This window comes from Aptenodytes patagonicus, chromosome 1 (genome assembly GCF_965638725.1).
Source record: "Aptenodytes patagonicus chromosome 1, bAptPat1.pri.cur, whole genome shotgun sequence".
In the NCBI taxonomy this organism is placed as follows: Eukaryota; Metazoa; Chordata; class Aves; order Sphenisciformes; family Spheniscidae; genus Aptenodytes; species Aptenodytes patagonicus.
Window position 1 is genome coordinate 140,102,699 of NC_134949.1, and position 14,950 is coordinate 140,117,648.

Consider the following 14,950-nt stretch of genomic DNA (forward strand, 5'->3'; position numbering starts at 1 on the left):
CCACAGAGGTACCAAAGTCCTGCTGAAACCAGTGGGAATTAGGGACACAATCAGAGTTAAATTTCTGGATCTGGGTGCATTTCCTTTAATGATGATAAATACCATATTGCCAACACTGATTTTATTTCAAATTAGTGCAGCAGGGGCAAGTCAGCACAGACATACAGGACCAGATCTTCAGCTGGAGTTCCTGCTTGGCTGGCTGCAAGGACAGGTGTGAGAAATGAAGCATCTGAAAAAACTGTAGGTGGACACTGCAGAACAGGACCATTGCCCATACATACATGGAAACTGTAGCTCCTCGTGGCTGGAGAAGTGCTGCTGAGCCTATCTGCACCCACGCGAGCCTCAAGCCAGCACTCAAAGCCCTTGAGTTCTCGGCTCCTGGCAATGCTAATGCAAGGGCTGAAATTACAGCACTTACTGAAATTACAGGAGGCTCCTGGAAGTGCTACCTAAAGCAGGAGTGGAGCATGGGAAGGACTGTGGAGGAGTGTGTGAATGAGTGTGTATGTGTGTTAGCCATGCGTGAAAATAAGAGGTTCCTCAGTGGAAACATCCACCGTGGGGCCAGCTGCTGGAAGCTGTGACCTGAGTTCTGTTACTTAACAGTCTTTAAGGTCAGCTGTGTTGTACCTGCACAGGCTTGGGGAGGGTGGTGGCCCTTGTGAAGCATTGTCACACTTAGGTCCCACAATGCTAATAACATGTTTGTGTGTGATAGCTGAAGTGAGAGACTTACTGGTAGCAAGTGCCGGTCCTTTATCGCTTGCCTCTTTTGACTGCGGATTGCGGGGAAGGGAGGAAATGGGGGAGCCACCACAGTGATGGGGCCTTGGACTTTTTGCTCTCTGTTATCACCTCGGCTTCGATGTTCTGTTTTGGAGGAGAAAGAAGATATAAGTCTTTCAGAGTGTTAAAAACATATAAATATCTCTATTAACAGCACAACAGAGACACGAACAGGACGTGGACTCCAGAGATGAAGGTCCTCTTCTTCTCCACTGACCGGTACCTATGATCCCTGTTGCAACTGAAGGGGAGAAGCACCTCCAGGACATCCAAGCCCCTGAAAGAGCAATGCTCATACAACACACCCCAGCGTGTGCACTGAAGCTGAATTCTCCCCAAATGGGATTTATACCCTTCATCCCAAGTGACAAAGGAGCTACCTTCTAGGCACTTGGGATCTGAGTCCTGATTCCCAATGGGAACCTGCAGCTCCTGTTGCCTTGAAATGTTGAGCTGCAGTAACGCCTGCACTCTACCCGTATAAAATATACCCCTCTGAGGAGAAAGAAGGAAACACAGCCCCAGGTAGGATTTCCTTCCCTGGCTGCATGGCAGCACCAGGTCCTGAGGTTCAGCTTGACATCATGAAGTTGTTGCAGTGGCAGCTCTGTGTGCCGGCATGGAGGAGATCATCCTGGAAAAGTCAAGATCTCTCCGCCCCATGCCCAGAGGAGTGTTCCTTCCCCATGGGGTCACAATATTCAGTCCTCTTCCAGTAGCAGTCCTAAGTCTCTGAAAGCTTCCAAGTGAATGGGAGAATGCTCATGGACTTCCCATCTCTAATTTTAGGTGACAGTCAGATAATTACTGTTTCCACGGAGTGCTGCTGGAAGGGGATGATGGATTCACCTGATGCACATAGCTACGGTCCAGCCAACAATGTTTGCTGCTAGCATAGCTGTTTTCTGATCTAATGTTTAGTTTTAATTACTCCTGGTTAAATAGATTAAGAGATAATGAAATTTTGATACAAGAAATAGGTGAGACACAATAAACATGTTTAGGGTAAATTTCCGATTATAATTTCACTCCAATATATGCAGATATTTGGAAAATAAAATAAAGCAGCACATGCCAAGCTGCCTGCTGAACCTGCACAGCGGCCGTTAAACGCGGAGGATGGGAAGTTGTCAAAACAGAGATTTGTAACTTTAAAATGATGAGGCATTTTCTGACAGCTGCCTTCCCGTGCTGCTGTCAGGATTTCTCCTGCCCACAAGATGGCAGGCAGAGATCAGTCTGGTCCTGGGACAATTGCAAAGCAGAGCTGCTACGAGCAGAAAGGCCAACTTCTGCTCTACTCCAACACTACTGTGATTGCAATTCGGCTGTATCGCTCTTTGCAGTGCTATGAAGACATACTGCACCCTCAGTGTGTTCTTGAGCTAAAATCTGTAGAGGGGTTCAAATGTGGTAATTAATTGGAACGTTGTATCCAGCTAACAGACGCTCTGCAGATCTGAGTAATCGATTATTATTATAACCTGGTAACAATAATAAATGAGCAAGGCAACGATAGCTGTTGGTGCAAAACAATTCCAACACAGGAGGCTGCTGCTGAACATTTTAAGGGTGACTTGCATGGATTTTCTTCTTCCTCATGTCATAGAAGAAAGACAGGCTTGTATCCTACTTCTACGTGCTTCCTGGTAAAAATTTTCCCTTGGTTATGCTCCCAGTGAAAACCGACCTTTCCCCACCTTTTGCCTTCCCCGTAGTGTGCTGTTGTAGGACACCATCCAGACGTTTGCACCTAGGAAATTCCCTTTATAGCAGGGATCCAGGAGCCTGGTTGTGACCTTGATTGCTCCCGCTTCCTCCCTGTGTCGCATGATTCGGTTTTGAGGCTACAGGTCTCCAGTTTGTTAGGCGATGTCAGGCGGCATTCCCTGGCCTGGGGAGGGGACACCTACCCATCCCTTCCAAACTGTCTGGGGTATCACCTGGCTTTCAGCTGCCACCCTTGAAGGATGCAGGTCTCCTCCAGTATCGTGTTTGGAAACCCCATGCAGACAGCTCAGTTTCTGTGGAGGCTCTGTAATACCACTGGGCTTCAGTTTAGTTTCAGGCCTTGGGAAGTTAAGTTCTATCTGTCCTGGAGCTGAGGCATTGTTTAACATCTGTTTAGCGGAGGGAGTCAGGATGGCCTTGTTGAAACACTCAGTGCCTCCATCCTTTTGGGGCTAGTGCATGGATTTGCTCACACAATTGAGACGTATCCACTTTAATAGAAAAACATATAAACAAAGAATGTAAAAAGGAAAAGTAAAAAGTCCTTTTAAGTTCTACTCTAGTAATCATAAACAAGCCGAAGAGGGCACAAGCCTTTTCTACTGTTAGAATTTTTTCAGCTTTATTTCTTAGCCTGAACACCTAAGTCCCAGTGGAAACCAGTGCCCACAGCCTTGTGCCTGTGCCTGAGCACCCTGCTGCTGCCTGGAGGGGACCGTGGAGAGGCATCACGTGTGTGGAACTGGAGCTGGAGCATGTGCAAGCACCTACCTCTGCGCAAGGCTCGCAAGTGCTGCTTGGCGTGGTGGTGCAGCTCCTCCACGCAAGGCGGTCTGGTGGAGGGGAGGAAGATGTTTCTTTGCTGATGCCAAGGTGCTCGGTAGTAGACACTCAGTTTGCTCTCTGCATCCAGGTTGGAGACAGCTGTAGGATAAAACCAGAGTGCAAGGTAAGACTCCTAGCCTCTCTTACATCAACCTAGCTGAAAAGCAAAGGCTCTTGCTTGGAACAGCAGTGCCAAGAATGAGCACTGGGGATGTTAAAGCACCTCTCCTCCCACCAAATAACAGTGACCATTGTCTTCTCGTGGTTTCCATACCACGTTATACCCCTTAGCATTTAGACAATGCCCTTTTGCCAGATAGCAAATGGCTTTATGGAAACAAGTAGGTGCAATGATACTATATTGGTGTTAAATATATGGACTAAAGGGATAATCATTTTATAGATAGCAAAATGAAAATGCAAAGAAGCTACGCAACCTTCCCACCACGACATTTTGAGCAAGGGCAGAGGGAGGAATGGGTCTTCCATTTACCCATTCTCCTGCCAATATGCTCTTTCACTACATCACGTTACACACGACTAATTTCTGACACAGGTTGCTAGCTCACTGCCTTCCAGCCCGTAACGACTGAGATTAACTGCCCGCCCTGCTGAGTGACTTTAACTGTCACCTATCAAAAGAGGTTCCCTTAATAGACAGAGACTTCTGAGGGACAGGAACGCTTCCATTCCTCTACAGAGAAATCTCAGAAGTCTGCCTCTGAAAGTTACATGCACCAAGTCCACTAAAGGTTTGAGAGAATTTCTCAGGAGCGCCAGGACTCAGGGGAGATGCGCCCAACCTCAGCGTATGCAGTAGCTAGCTTTCCAAGGGCCAAAACAGGAGAGGAGGGCCATGGGGGATGCCAGCGCTCTGCCCCGGCTGGCCGCACACAGCAGGCTTGTCCCACCTGTGCTCAGCAGCCCACATAAAGCAGCAGAGCACGTGGCATGTCCTCAGCTATAGCACCGAGCTTGCTCCTTCTTCTACAGGCTTCGATACAAACAGCCTCTCCAGTTGTCTCCTCTTGTAATGCCAAGGACCCGTTGCAGCTGTTTGGCTTACAGGACAATGCAGCGCGATGCAGGCGGGCTCCCTCACGCATGGGAGGAAGGGTGGTGGAGGGGTTCCCTTCCCAGCGAGGAGCCAAACAGCCAGCATGCCTCAGGTTGGTCCCCCCACTGGCCACGTGCTCCTCTCCTTCGCCCTCATCTCTCTTGACCAGCAAGAGCCCAGAGGAGCTGCCATAAGTGGAGCAGCGGCGGCTTCAATCTCAACACAGTCCCACACAACGCTGATGGCCAGAGCCCTCTTCCACGGAGAACACTACCAGGGATTTGTAACTCTGTGTTAGCAACCCAGCCTGTGTGCCAGCCCCCTTCTCCAGCCTCCTCCTTGCCCACTGAGATGATGGGTATTTTGCAGCTGGGCCCTCCCCTTACGTTGCTTTTACCACTCCAGGCAAGCACAGCCCCCAGCCCTTGCGCAGCAGGGCCCTCACCGCTTCCACAAGAGAAGGAGAAGGGATGTGCCGCTGTTGTGGGATACCACCAAGGGGGTGGCCAAGCCAGAGAAAGGGGTAGGCAGCAGGACATCCACAGCAGTATGTTGTCTCCAGCCAAGGAAGTAGCATGTTTCGGGGCTCTCATCTACTTTCCGTGCTTTTGCACTCTCCGACCTGCAGGAGCAGTTGCCCTTTTCTGAGGGGGAGTCAGTGCAACATGTGCTCTCTGGTGGAGATGCTTTCTTTAATGCAAAACAACATTCACGCGGGCTGAAGGCACACCAGTGCTTTCCATAGAGAAAGGAACTGGGAAAGTACAGTAGGAGAAGAAGAAGGAGGGAGCAGACACAAGAGGAGAAACCCAGGAACCATGCTGCCACGTGCAGGATGCTGACAGACTTTATCGGTTTCCTTGGTAAGAAAAAAAACAGTTCACAAAACTTTGCAGGTGTCATGATGGAAGTGGTGGTATAATATGGTGATAGACCTGCTGAAGTTCAGGTTCTCAGAGCTTCAGCACCACCGAAGGGACCCCGAACTCTGTGTCCAGTAGGGAGCCTTGCTTTGCTTCTCAGTGGATTTTTGCAGGTGGGGTTTCACACAGTTTACAGTATGTTTGCAGTGCTGCTCCATGCAACTGGCCATGGTGTCAGTGCAAGGAACGGCACCAGGGTGAGAAAAGAATGATTGATAATGGGGGGGTTTGTAGGATGAATGATGGCAACCTCTAGGTGTTCATCATGAGGATTTACTAATTAAATTATCGACATTGTAACAACATAATGTTGCCAAATCGCAAGCAGAGCTTTTGATGGCTTGTCTGTCTGTCACCACTGCAGTAGGTGAATATCTCACTATCATGAGCTGATTTGTATATTTCCTTTACCCCTTGAGGGTAAGGAAGCACTGTGTCTATTTTACACACAAGGTACCGAGACACAAAGTAACTTGCCCCGATCCTGTTCTGAGCCACACTGCCTCCTTGGGAAGCTCAGCCCAGCACAAAAATTTGTAAGTGATAGTAATGACACCCCACCCATTCTTTATATCGCTGAGGATATGTGATATTCATCATCACAAATTGTACCCTGGAGGCTAATGAAACGGCAGGCACAAGCAGTTCCTCCCTACTCCCAGAAAAAAACTGTCTAGACTGCAGCTCTAGCAGTTGTCTGTGACGGAGCTCAATAAGTGAGTGGAAAGTTTTACCTACTTACGAAATGTTCAGACATTTCATTAGACTAGAATAGATTTCACTGCAAAATTTAACTTGTAGAAAGCTCTTCTGGCTTTGGCAGCAGTGTTTTACAAATAAGAAGAGTAGGAGTTGGGTTAATATACTTTGTGTGAGACTTAAAAATGAAATCAAGCTAATACAATTCTCCTACACACTTGCTGTTGTAGGCACACATTGTTGTTCACAGATAAAATAGCATGACCTCTTAGCCATCCAACAAGTCTTCCTTAGCCGTCAAACCTGGCACAGCTGTGCATAGTGCTGTACCAGAAAAAATAAAGCACAAATACCTTGCTTATCTTCAAATGATAGGCACTAAGAAGCTTACAGTACCCTGTGCCATGGCCCCAGCCAGCACGCATCCGTATCTTCTCACCTTTCCCTGCAGGAACTCTGATTCACCGTGTCAGGGAATATGCCCCACTGACACCAAGAAAGCAGAAATATTGCACAATACACACTGAACTGAACAGTCCTTTAAAATACTCAAAAGCTGGAGTGGATTTTCTAGGTCGTCCAGAATATAAACTAAAAGAGCTGGCAAAAAAGCCGCGACGGGATGAATGTTCTCAGCCTGCAGTGGGGGAGAAGCTCAGAGGGAGGGAGAAGTGCTGGGTAGGGTAGAGGACAATGCTGGCCCAAGGACAGATAAGTATAAACCCGCCACAAATTCAATTAGGCTGGATGCTTGAAGAACAGAATCCCAACCTCAGAGCAATGAAGCTCTGGAAAAGCCTCCCGGAAAGGGGAAAGAGAAGGAAAAAGCTAACCGGTAAGTGAGAGAGCGTGCACCCTTTCTGAAGGGGATTACCAGATGTGAGTGCCTGCTTCCACTTCATTCCTGGCGCATTGTCCTTTGCACATGTCTTTCCGTGTCCTTTGCACATTGCCTGTGCTCCTGCAACGACATCTCACCTGGCCCCTGTTCTTTGGGCATGGGCCCCTGGGAGCTGGGCACCATGGCTGGGAGCTGAAGCCAGAGGATGCAACCGCAGGAGCAGACCATGAGCTTTCAGGACCACCGAACGTCTGATTTCCTGCACAGGGTTGAATCTTTTACCTCCACTAAAAGAAAAAAGCCAACCCTGTGGTGGGGTAATTCAGCAGTCAAAGACCACTGGGCTGAGATCTAGAAGACCTCTGCAGTCAAAGCTTCACCATATACTTCTGCTAAGAGCCTGGGTTAAATAATAACACTCCCTGTGCCTCGGTTCTGTAAAATGGGGATAAGGTATCTCTTCCAGCCAGCACTTCCTTTCACTCGGTGTTTTACACTGCAGGCTGTTTATACAATGCCGAGCCTGAGCGTGGCTGTAGCCCCTCAGCATCATCATAACACACATAATAAATAAAGCATTACAGAAACTGTAAAGCCACAGTCTTTAAATTATTAACAGCTGGACACCACAGTGAATGAGAAAAAAAGCCCGTACAGATATAGGAAATGCTGCATTTTAGGCATCAGATCTAGATTGTTAATATATTTTTAGTGTGCGCTTTGATCAATTTAGAATATACAAGTGAATCATATAAACTATCATGTTCATTTCATTCCTGAGTTAAAGTAATTGTTTTTTTGTCTTGTGGGATGACAAAACGACAAGAGACCATTTAAATGGATTCTCCATTACATTCTGTGGATCCATTAACGTTGGCTGGTTTCCTGACAACCAATGTCAAACAGACATACACTAATGGCTGTTCTCATGAGAAGATTTTTGAAGGTTTCTAAATAGCTGTTTTATCGAAGTTGATCATATTTATCGTTTATAGACCCTTCTCGTCTTCACATCCTCTCGTTCACTCTCCCTCCCTCCTTTAGCAAAGCAGAAAAAGGATCCTGCCATAGCAGAGCTGGATGTGGATGCTTGAAGGTTGTGTGGCTTTAGTGCACTCAGGCATGGTTGTTCTAATAATAACACCACAAAGGCCAAGGAAGAAAGATTTCTGCTCTATTTATTTGATAGATTCAGGGTTTTCCCCCCCCCCCGTCTGCTTCTCTAGACGCTTGCCTCCCCCCCCCCCCTCCTTTTTCTCAACTTTCCATTATTTCTTTCTGTATTACAGTTGTCATTAGGTGTCGGGGGAGGGGGGGGGGAAGGATAATTTCCTATGCTTCCTGGTTCAAAGAGAAAACACGATTTGGTATAAGGTGTGAAAAAGTGTGGAGCCTGGAGGGGATTTGAGTGACGAGCAAGGAAGGTGCCTCTGTGCTAAGGGACAGAGAGCCCAGAGCTATCATGCCGTGAACTCCTGCACAAGCAAAGCTGAACCGGCGGCTGCCGAATCCTGATTAAAGTATCTGGATTCCAAAAGACAAAAACCACAATTAAAAAGGATCAGGCTAGCAAGTAAGCCTATTCCAGAGCCCAGTTGCTCTTATGAGAGGATCTAATGACCCAGGCACTTTGTGGGAGGCAGAGGAGCTGGGGGCTGCGCACCCATCACGCACCCACCGCTTCTCCCTGCTGTGCCACAGGGGTGCAGGATGCTCTCGAAGGCTGCCGCAGCCAGCAGCACCGTGCCAGGCTCTGCTCAGGAAGCCCTTCTCCTCCAGTGTTAAGATGGTTGATCTGTCATTTTAGCAAACACCATTTTTTTCTAGCAATTTCAGGTAAAAATGGTGACTTTTTTCTTGTGAAATTCAATGTAATAAGAAAGCTGTATGTTCACTCAGCTTTGCTTAAATAGGCCTACGCCAGCAGCAGCAGCAGCAGGGTTCAACCTGCTCAAACTCTTCCACACCTATTGCCCAGGCCAGCAGTGTGTTACTGCCTGCTAAGTTTGTGTGCAAAACATCGCAAGAAAATTACTTCCGAGAAAGACCAGATTATCTCAAAGACTAGGCAGTCTGGCAACACATCCAACTTCATCATGCATTTTAGTGCATAAATGTTTCATTGAGGCAAGTGCTGAGTCTGATGTGAATTTTATTTATAGCCCTGAATGTCTCGAATGTATGCTTCCCCCAAGTACTCGTGTCTCTGCTGTAACACCCAGGGGGTTTAAGCCTGCAAGACTGGTAAAAATCTACAGTTGCTTCTCCACTGTACATGTCCCACATTTTGTGCAATGCATCAGCAAGCTCAGTACTTTCAAAGCAGCTCCCTCTGCGGCTGCTGCTTCACAGTGATGGCACGTTGGGTGCCGGGGCTCACCCAGTGGGGACACAGGAGCCAGGAGCTCCTTGGAGGTGGGACAATCGCTCTGTTTTCTACAATCGTGCTTGCTCCCAACCATGCACGCACCCAGACGTTTCCCCCAGTCTTGACCTATTTGCCAATGGCAAACCCCACTAACTGGAACCGCAAATAGCTATTTGGCTCAGCCACCTTCCCGTCCCATCTTTACTAAAGATTGAAATATGCCCGTGCAAGGGGAGTGTGTTGGCGGGGCTGCTGTTCCTTGCAAATAAGGCTACTGGCTCTTCAGGATTTCAGTCACCCTGCTGAACAGTGGCAACGTCACCATAACTTCAGCGACTATACCTACAAGCATGGGCATGCACACAACTCCCCTCACACCTCTAGATAAAAAATTTCAAGTGACTGGAGCCAGAAACTCAGACATACCCTGGTGCCCTCGGGAACCCTGTTCACCCTGGCAGGGGCAGGGTGCCATGCTCTTTTCCCACCAAGGGGAAGCAATAATTTCTGTCCATGTCAGTGCCAGAGAAACACCTGACAGTGATGGCTTTCTCTTCTGAAGCCCTTTTGCCAGGGGGGACATCAGATGATGGGAATGGGACGGGCGCTCTGGCCCTTCGGCACCGTGGGGGCTGCTGAGAACCCTGCCTGTGCTTCCCTGTCCTCCTCTCCCCCGGCAGGCTGGTCTGCGGTCCAGCTCCCCCAGGAGATGTGAGAGCTGAGGCAGGTCCTACCTAGGCCTTGACAAAGCTTTCTAAGCATGCTGCTCGCATAACACAAGAGATGCTCGACTTTCAGAGAAATAGAAAACTGCATGCCAAAACCCCTGTCTCGTTTTCCTCGCTGCTCTTGTGGATCTTTGGGATTTGTTCAGGATCTGGATGGGATTCCCCCATCCTTGGTCACATCTTTTGTTCCTGCTTTCCTGGTGTACTCTGATGTTCGTGAGGGCATTGTTCAGCGCAGACATTTCCCTTTCAGTCCTCACAGTGCCCACTGTCACAGGGCCGTGGGTGACTGATGCCCCATTTCGGGTGGTTTGCTCCTTGGTTACTTCTGTCTGGGAGCCCACGCTGGAAAACATGGTTTGTAATGGCTTTGCGCATCATTATTTCTTATTATTGCTATTATCAGGGCAGAAACCCAAATGATTTCTGAGGATTTTTTGCCCTGTGCAACCTGAGTCCAGGATGGATGTGAGGAGCAAACTCCAGTGGCACAGGCTCTGAGACATGGCTTGGGCAACTGGTCTGGACCTGAAGCCTGGATCACCACATCTGCCCTGCCACCGGCACTCAATGCACGCAAATCAAAGCTAGCGTGACTGTGTCCACGCAGGCTGCAGCTGCCCTCTGGACAAACAGGAGGGGAGACATGACAAAACAAGTTAAGTCTTTAGCTACGTGTGGGCATCAACATGAGCACAATTACTATTCTGTTCTGCGCTCACGGATGGACAGTTTAGCAAATTTTTCAAACTCAAGCAAAAAGGCAGAAACCTCAACGGCAGCAGAAACTGTTGAGAAAGACCATGATCTTTTATGCTCTTTGTATTGTTTTATTTCTTGCCAATACGGTGAAACTTCTCACGTTTCAACCATGGTTTCTTAGCGCATCCCTGTGACATTTTTCTGCCTCCCATTATGCCACACATATGGAAATAACAGCTATTCAAGAGAAAAATGGACAAGTGGACAAAATCCCATCCGTATTTGGTGTTCAATTATCTGGAAAGATTAAAATATTGGAAAGCATATGATTTGGATGTCATTTCCATGTGCGGATCCTTGAATTTTGCATTTACCTGATATTCAGTTGAATGGCACAACAACAGACGGAATTCAAGAGGGCTGGGAAGTGTGCGGTTCTTATATACGTAAGAAGATTAGGCTGTTAAGCAATATGCACTTATGTGAAGAGTACCACATGCTAATCCCATTCTTGGCCTTGCTGCTTTCAATCACTGCTGGCGGTGTTTGAACATATTTTTAACTACTTTTCCTAGCCCTGTCAAATAAGTTTCAGCGGCCAGAATGGCACTTGGTATTTCAAAGTATTTCAAAGCTGTCACTGCAGGATAGACAATAACCTCTCAGAAATACACAGTATTTTATACGTTCAAGCCTTCATTCCTGTGAAGTTTCTCTAGCCAGCAATTTCTTCCTCTCCTTTTATTTCTGTTCTCTGGTCTATGTTTTACACGGCCTCCAAGAGTGGCTGGGAGAGAAACAGCTTCATGCTCTCAGCTACAAAATAGCGGCAAATGTAGTCACTGACAGCAGGTTTCTGTTGGAGGGTTTCATTAATGGAGCTGCCCTTCTCACCCATGAGAGGTGAATGGCATTTTTATTTTAGGTGCACATGTCTACATATTATACATAGCCATGAATATGTGCAATTGTGTGTATGCCCCCACCCCATCACACCCAGTTCTGCAGCAAAGAAATCCCCCCCCGTGCACATCTCTTCTAATGCATGGTGACAGAAAGCACTGGAGGGAGTGCAACATACTTATCCATTAATAAACATCTGAAACGTTCAATAACGTATGTGTAGCCATGGTGTTTCTATGCTTCTTGTTCAGTCAGAGATAGCAGGAAGCCCATCAGGGAAAGCAGGTTAGTAAGCAAAAAAGAAAACCACTAGTAAGGTCAGGCTTTATTCCCATGGTAGCTGAAGACATATGACTAGACAAAAGTTTTCTCAGTTGTGTATGTGTATGCATAAAATTAAACATTTAATCCAATTCTACGTTTTCAGAGACCCAACCCAGCTGGGAAGTGACTCATGCCCCAGCTAAGTGAGTGGAAGCGATACCAAAGGCAGCATTGGTGTTGCCTGCCGGGCAATGGTAAAGAAGGCAGACAACACGTGAGTCCTGCCTGGCAAGCTTAAGGTTGCCGTTAGGTCAACTATTCTGCATGATGAGTCCATATTCATTTCAGTTTGCTACCATGCTCCATGAGAAAACAAAGAGCTAATTAGCCAGTAAAATATTGAACGCATAAACAGTGTTAAAGAAGAACCTCAAACCCCAAACCGAACTAGTTTAAGGTTACTGGACCTAATGGTAAGGATGGCTTGTTATAGTAGGGATGATATGACATCACACATCTGCACACATATATACGTGTTTATGTACAGACATACCAGAGCATGTAACTGAAATAAATGTCTCAAGAGAGCCCTATCAACCCTACATGCTTAATTAGTTGAAAGCACTTCTTTCAATTTGACACACTTTCAGCACTTGTCAACACAGATTTCCTCCCATGTCGACCCTTCACATTACTCCCACTCTCGATACACAGCAAGATAAAGTCTCTTATCTCCGGCAGAGTAGCGTGCGGTCTCTATAAAACACTTTGTAAGCACGCTTTTAGACATCCTTTGCAATTCTCTCTCACTGCTCTGCTATTTTTCTCCTGTATTGACTCAGCCCAAATCACTACTAAGCTTGCCCGAGTTGCTGCAACAGGTCACCATAATGCTCTCCCTTTTATCACAGAGAAGTGTGTGGTTCACTGTGATGTTGCTCTCAGATCAGTCACCCTGATTTCACATGCCAGCACTCAAGAACAAAGCTTTACAAAATTCATTTACTATTCTACCTGCCTTGGTTAATGCTTACCTTCAGGATCTTGTGAAAAAAACACACTCGCATTCCCCAGCCTACAGACATTTTTGTGATAGGTCAAACTGTTTTGGCAGCGGTTTTAATGTATCTTGCCTATTCTACTACTCAAAACATTCAATTCCCCCGCATATTTCTGTCTGAACATTTACACCTAAAGTGGTCATTTTCCAGTAATAGCCTTCTGAGTCTATGCTGAGGATCCTCTTTTCAAGAAGAGCAGCGGCTCGCACATTGGATCACCTATTTCCACATCAGCATCCACTATACAAACAGCCTCTCCACGTTTGTGAATGTGCAGCCCAGCTGTAAAACACCGGGAGCCTTGAAAAAGCACACTGGAAGATGACACTCGACACAGGATATGCTGTGTTTGACATGTTGGAAGGTAAGATTCAGATGACTTATTCCAAGTACAGCAAATATATTTCCGTTTTCCTTGAAATCTTCATAAACTACAACCTTCCATCAAAGCTCTAAGAGTTAGTCTCCATCAATCTCTGTGCCTTCTCCGTTCGGCTCTCAGAAGTGGCATTTAGCATCAATTATGCCAGCGGTGCTGTGATACGTGCACCTGTCTCTTGGACTGCAAATTGAGGGCACCAACTTACTTTACACAGGGCATCAGAAGGCCATCAGCAGGTGACAGTGTTTTGTCTATTGCTGACCTACCCTTCATTCAAGATGATAACCTGTAAGAAAAAACGCCCTATATCCCCACTGCTTAATGTTGTTAGTCCCTGATGTGGTTCCCCACAGGTAATGACCAAGTCACTGTTTTGGAAGGGCAACACATATGCCATAGTGGAAAACAACTGCGAAATGTCAACAGCAAAACCAAACCAAAGACATGGGTTACGTTTTGTATCTAGTATAAATGTATTGGGGATGTTTTTCTGTGAATGGCTTTCCTCACTGACATGAGTTTGATCCTCTTGCCTTCAGCAAACTGCATGGGGAAGCCAGTATCTGAGGTCGGAAGCTGCTCCCAAGCAAAAAACAAGACCGAAGAGTTTATACAGAAAATGAACAAGCAAGGCCCCTCTTCCCTTCCACTGTCACCACATGTAGGCTGAGAAATCAAACCCACAAAAGTCAGGAACAAGCCATGTGTTAAGAGTAGAGATGGTGGCTCATATTTCACACTTCTTCCTCCCCATCAGTCTTTTTCAGCACGCTTGGCTAGATGTCCTGAACATCACTTAACTGCAAGTTGAGGTAAGTAGCAACAGTTTCTTCCAATTATGTTTAGTAAATACTATGCTACTATTGCTACACATGTTCCTTCGAATTACTCACAGGCATCCAGGGGAAGACAGAAAGTCAATCATCTCAGAGGGACCAAAGGCAACTCTTCCTTGCTGCTCCTGCAGCTCCATCAGTCCCTTCCTGCAGAGGGACTGAGAGACCTGGTCCTGTCTCAGGTCTCTAATTCCTCTTGAGGTCATGCTGGTCCTGGGAAGCTTCCTCCCCATAATGCTAAGGCAGCGAGTTTCTTGGGGTAGGCAACAAAAATCACACACACAACTCCCTGAGGTTACTCCTGTGCCACCCTGATGATGGCCCAGGGTTGACTGGCCAGAGGGATGTAGTTAAAGATACAACCCCTTCACTGTGTAGCTCCTCTGGGTTTGTCCTGGTTTTGTCTGGGATAGAGTTAATTTTCTTCCTAGTAGCTGGTACAGTGCTGTGTTTTGGATTTAGAGTGAGAACAACGTTGATAACACACCGATGTTTTAGTTGTTGCTGAGCAGTGCTTACACTAGTCAAGGGCTTTTCAGCTTCCCATGCTCTACCGACTGAGAAGGCTGGAGGTGCACAAGAAGCCGGGAGGGGGCACAGCCAGGACAGCTGACCGAAACTGGCCAAAGGGATATTCCATACCATGTGACGTCATGCTCAGTACATAAACTGGGGGGAGCTGGCTGGGGACTGGCTGGGCATCAGTCGGCAGGTGGTGAGCAACTGCATCATGCATCACTTGCTTTGTATATTTTTTTTTATTACTATTATTGTTATTATTATTACTATTTTATTTCAATGATTAAACTGTTCTTATCTCAATCCACAAGTTTTCTCA

At 46.9% G+C, this 14,950-nt stretch overlaps 1 protein-coding gene across 1 annotated transcript in view; it reads right to left on the reverse strand.

Annotated features, from left to right (window-relative positions):
- The window catches only part of NHS (NHS actin remodeling regulator), a 262,826-nt gene that overhangs the window by 21,393 nt on the left and 226,483 nt on the right, over positions 1-14,950 (reverse strand). Inside the window, exons 2-3 of the mRNA XM_076356922.1 lie at positions 3,295-3,447; positions 743-876 (exon numbers count right to left, since the gene is read on the reverse strand). Of these exons, the coding sequence (XP_076213037.1) occupies positions 743-876; positions 3,295-3,447 (287 nt within the window). The remainder of the gene's footprint in view (positions 1-742; positions 877-3,294; positions 3,448-14,950) is intronic.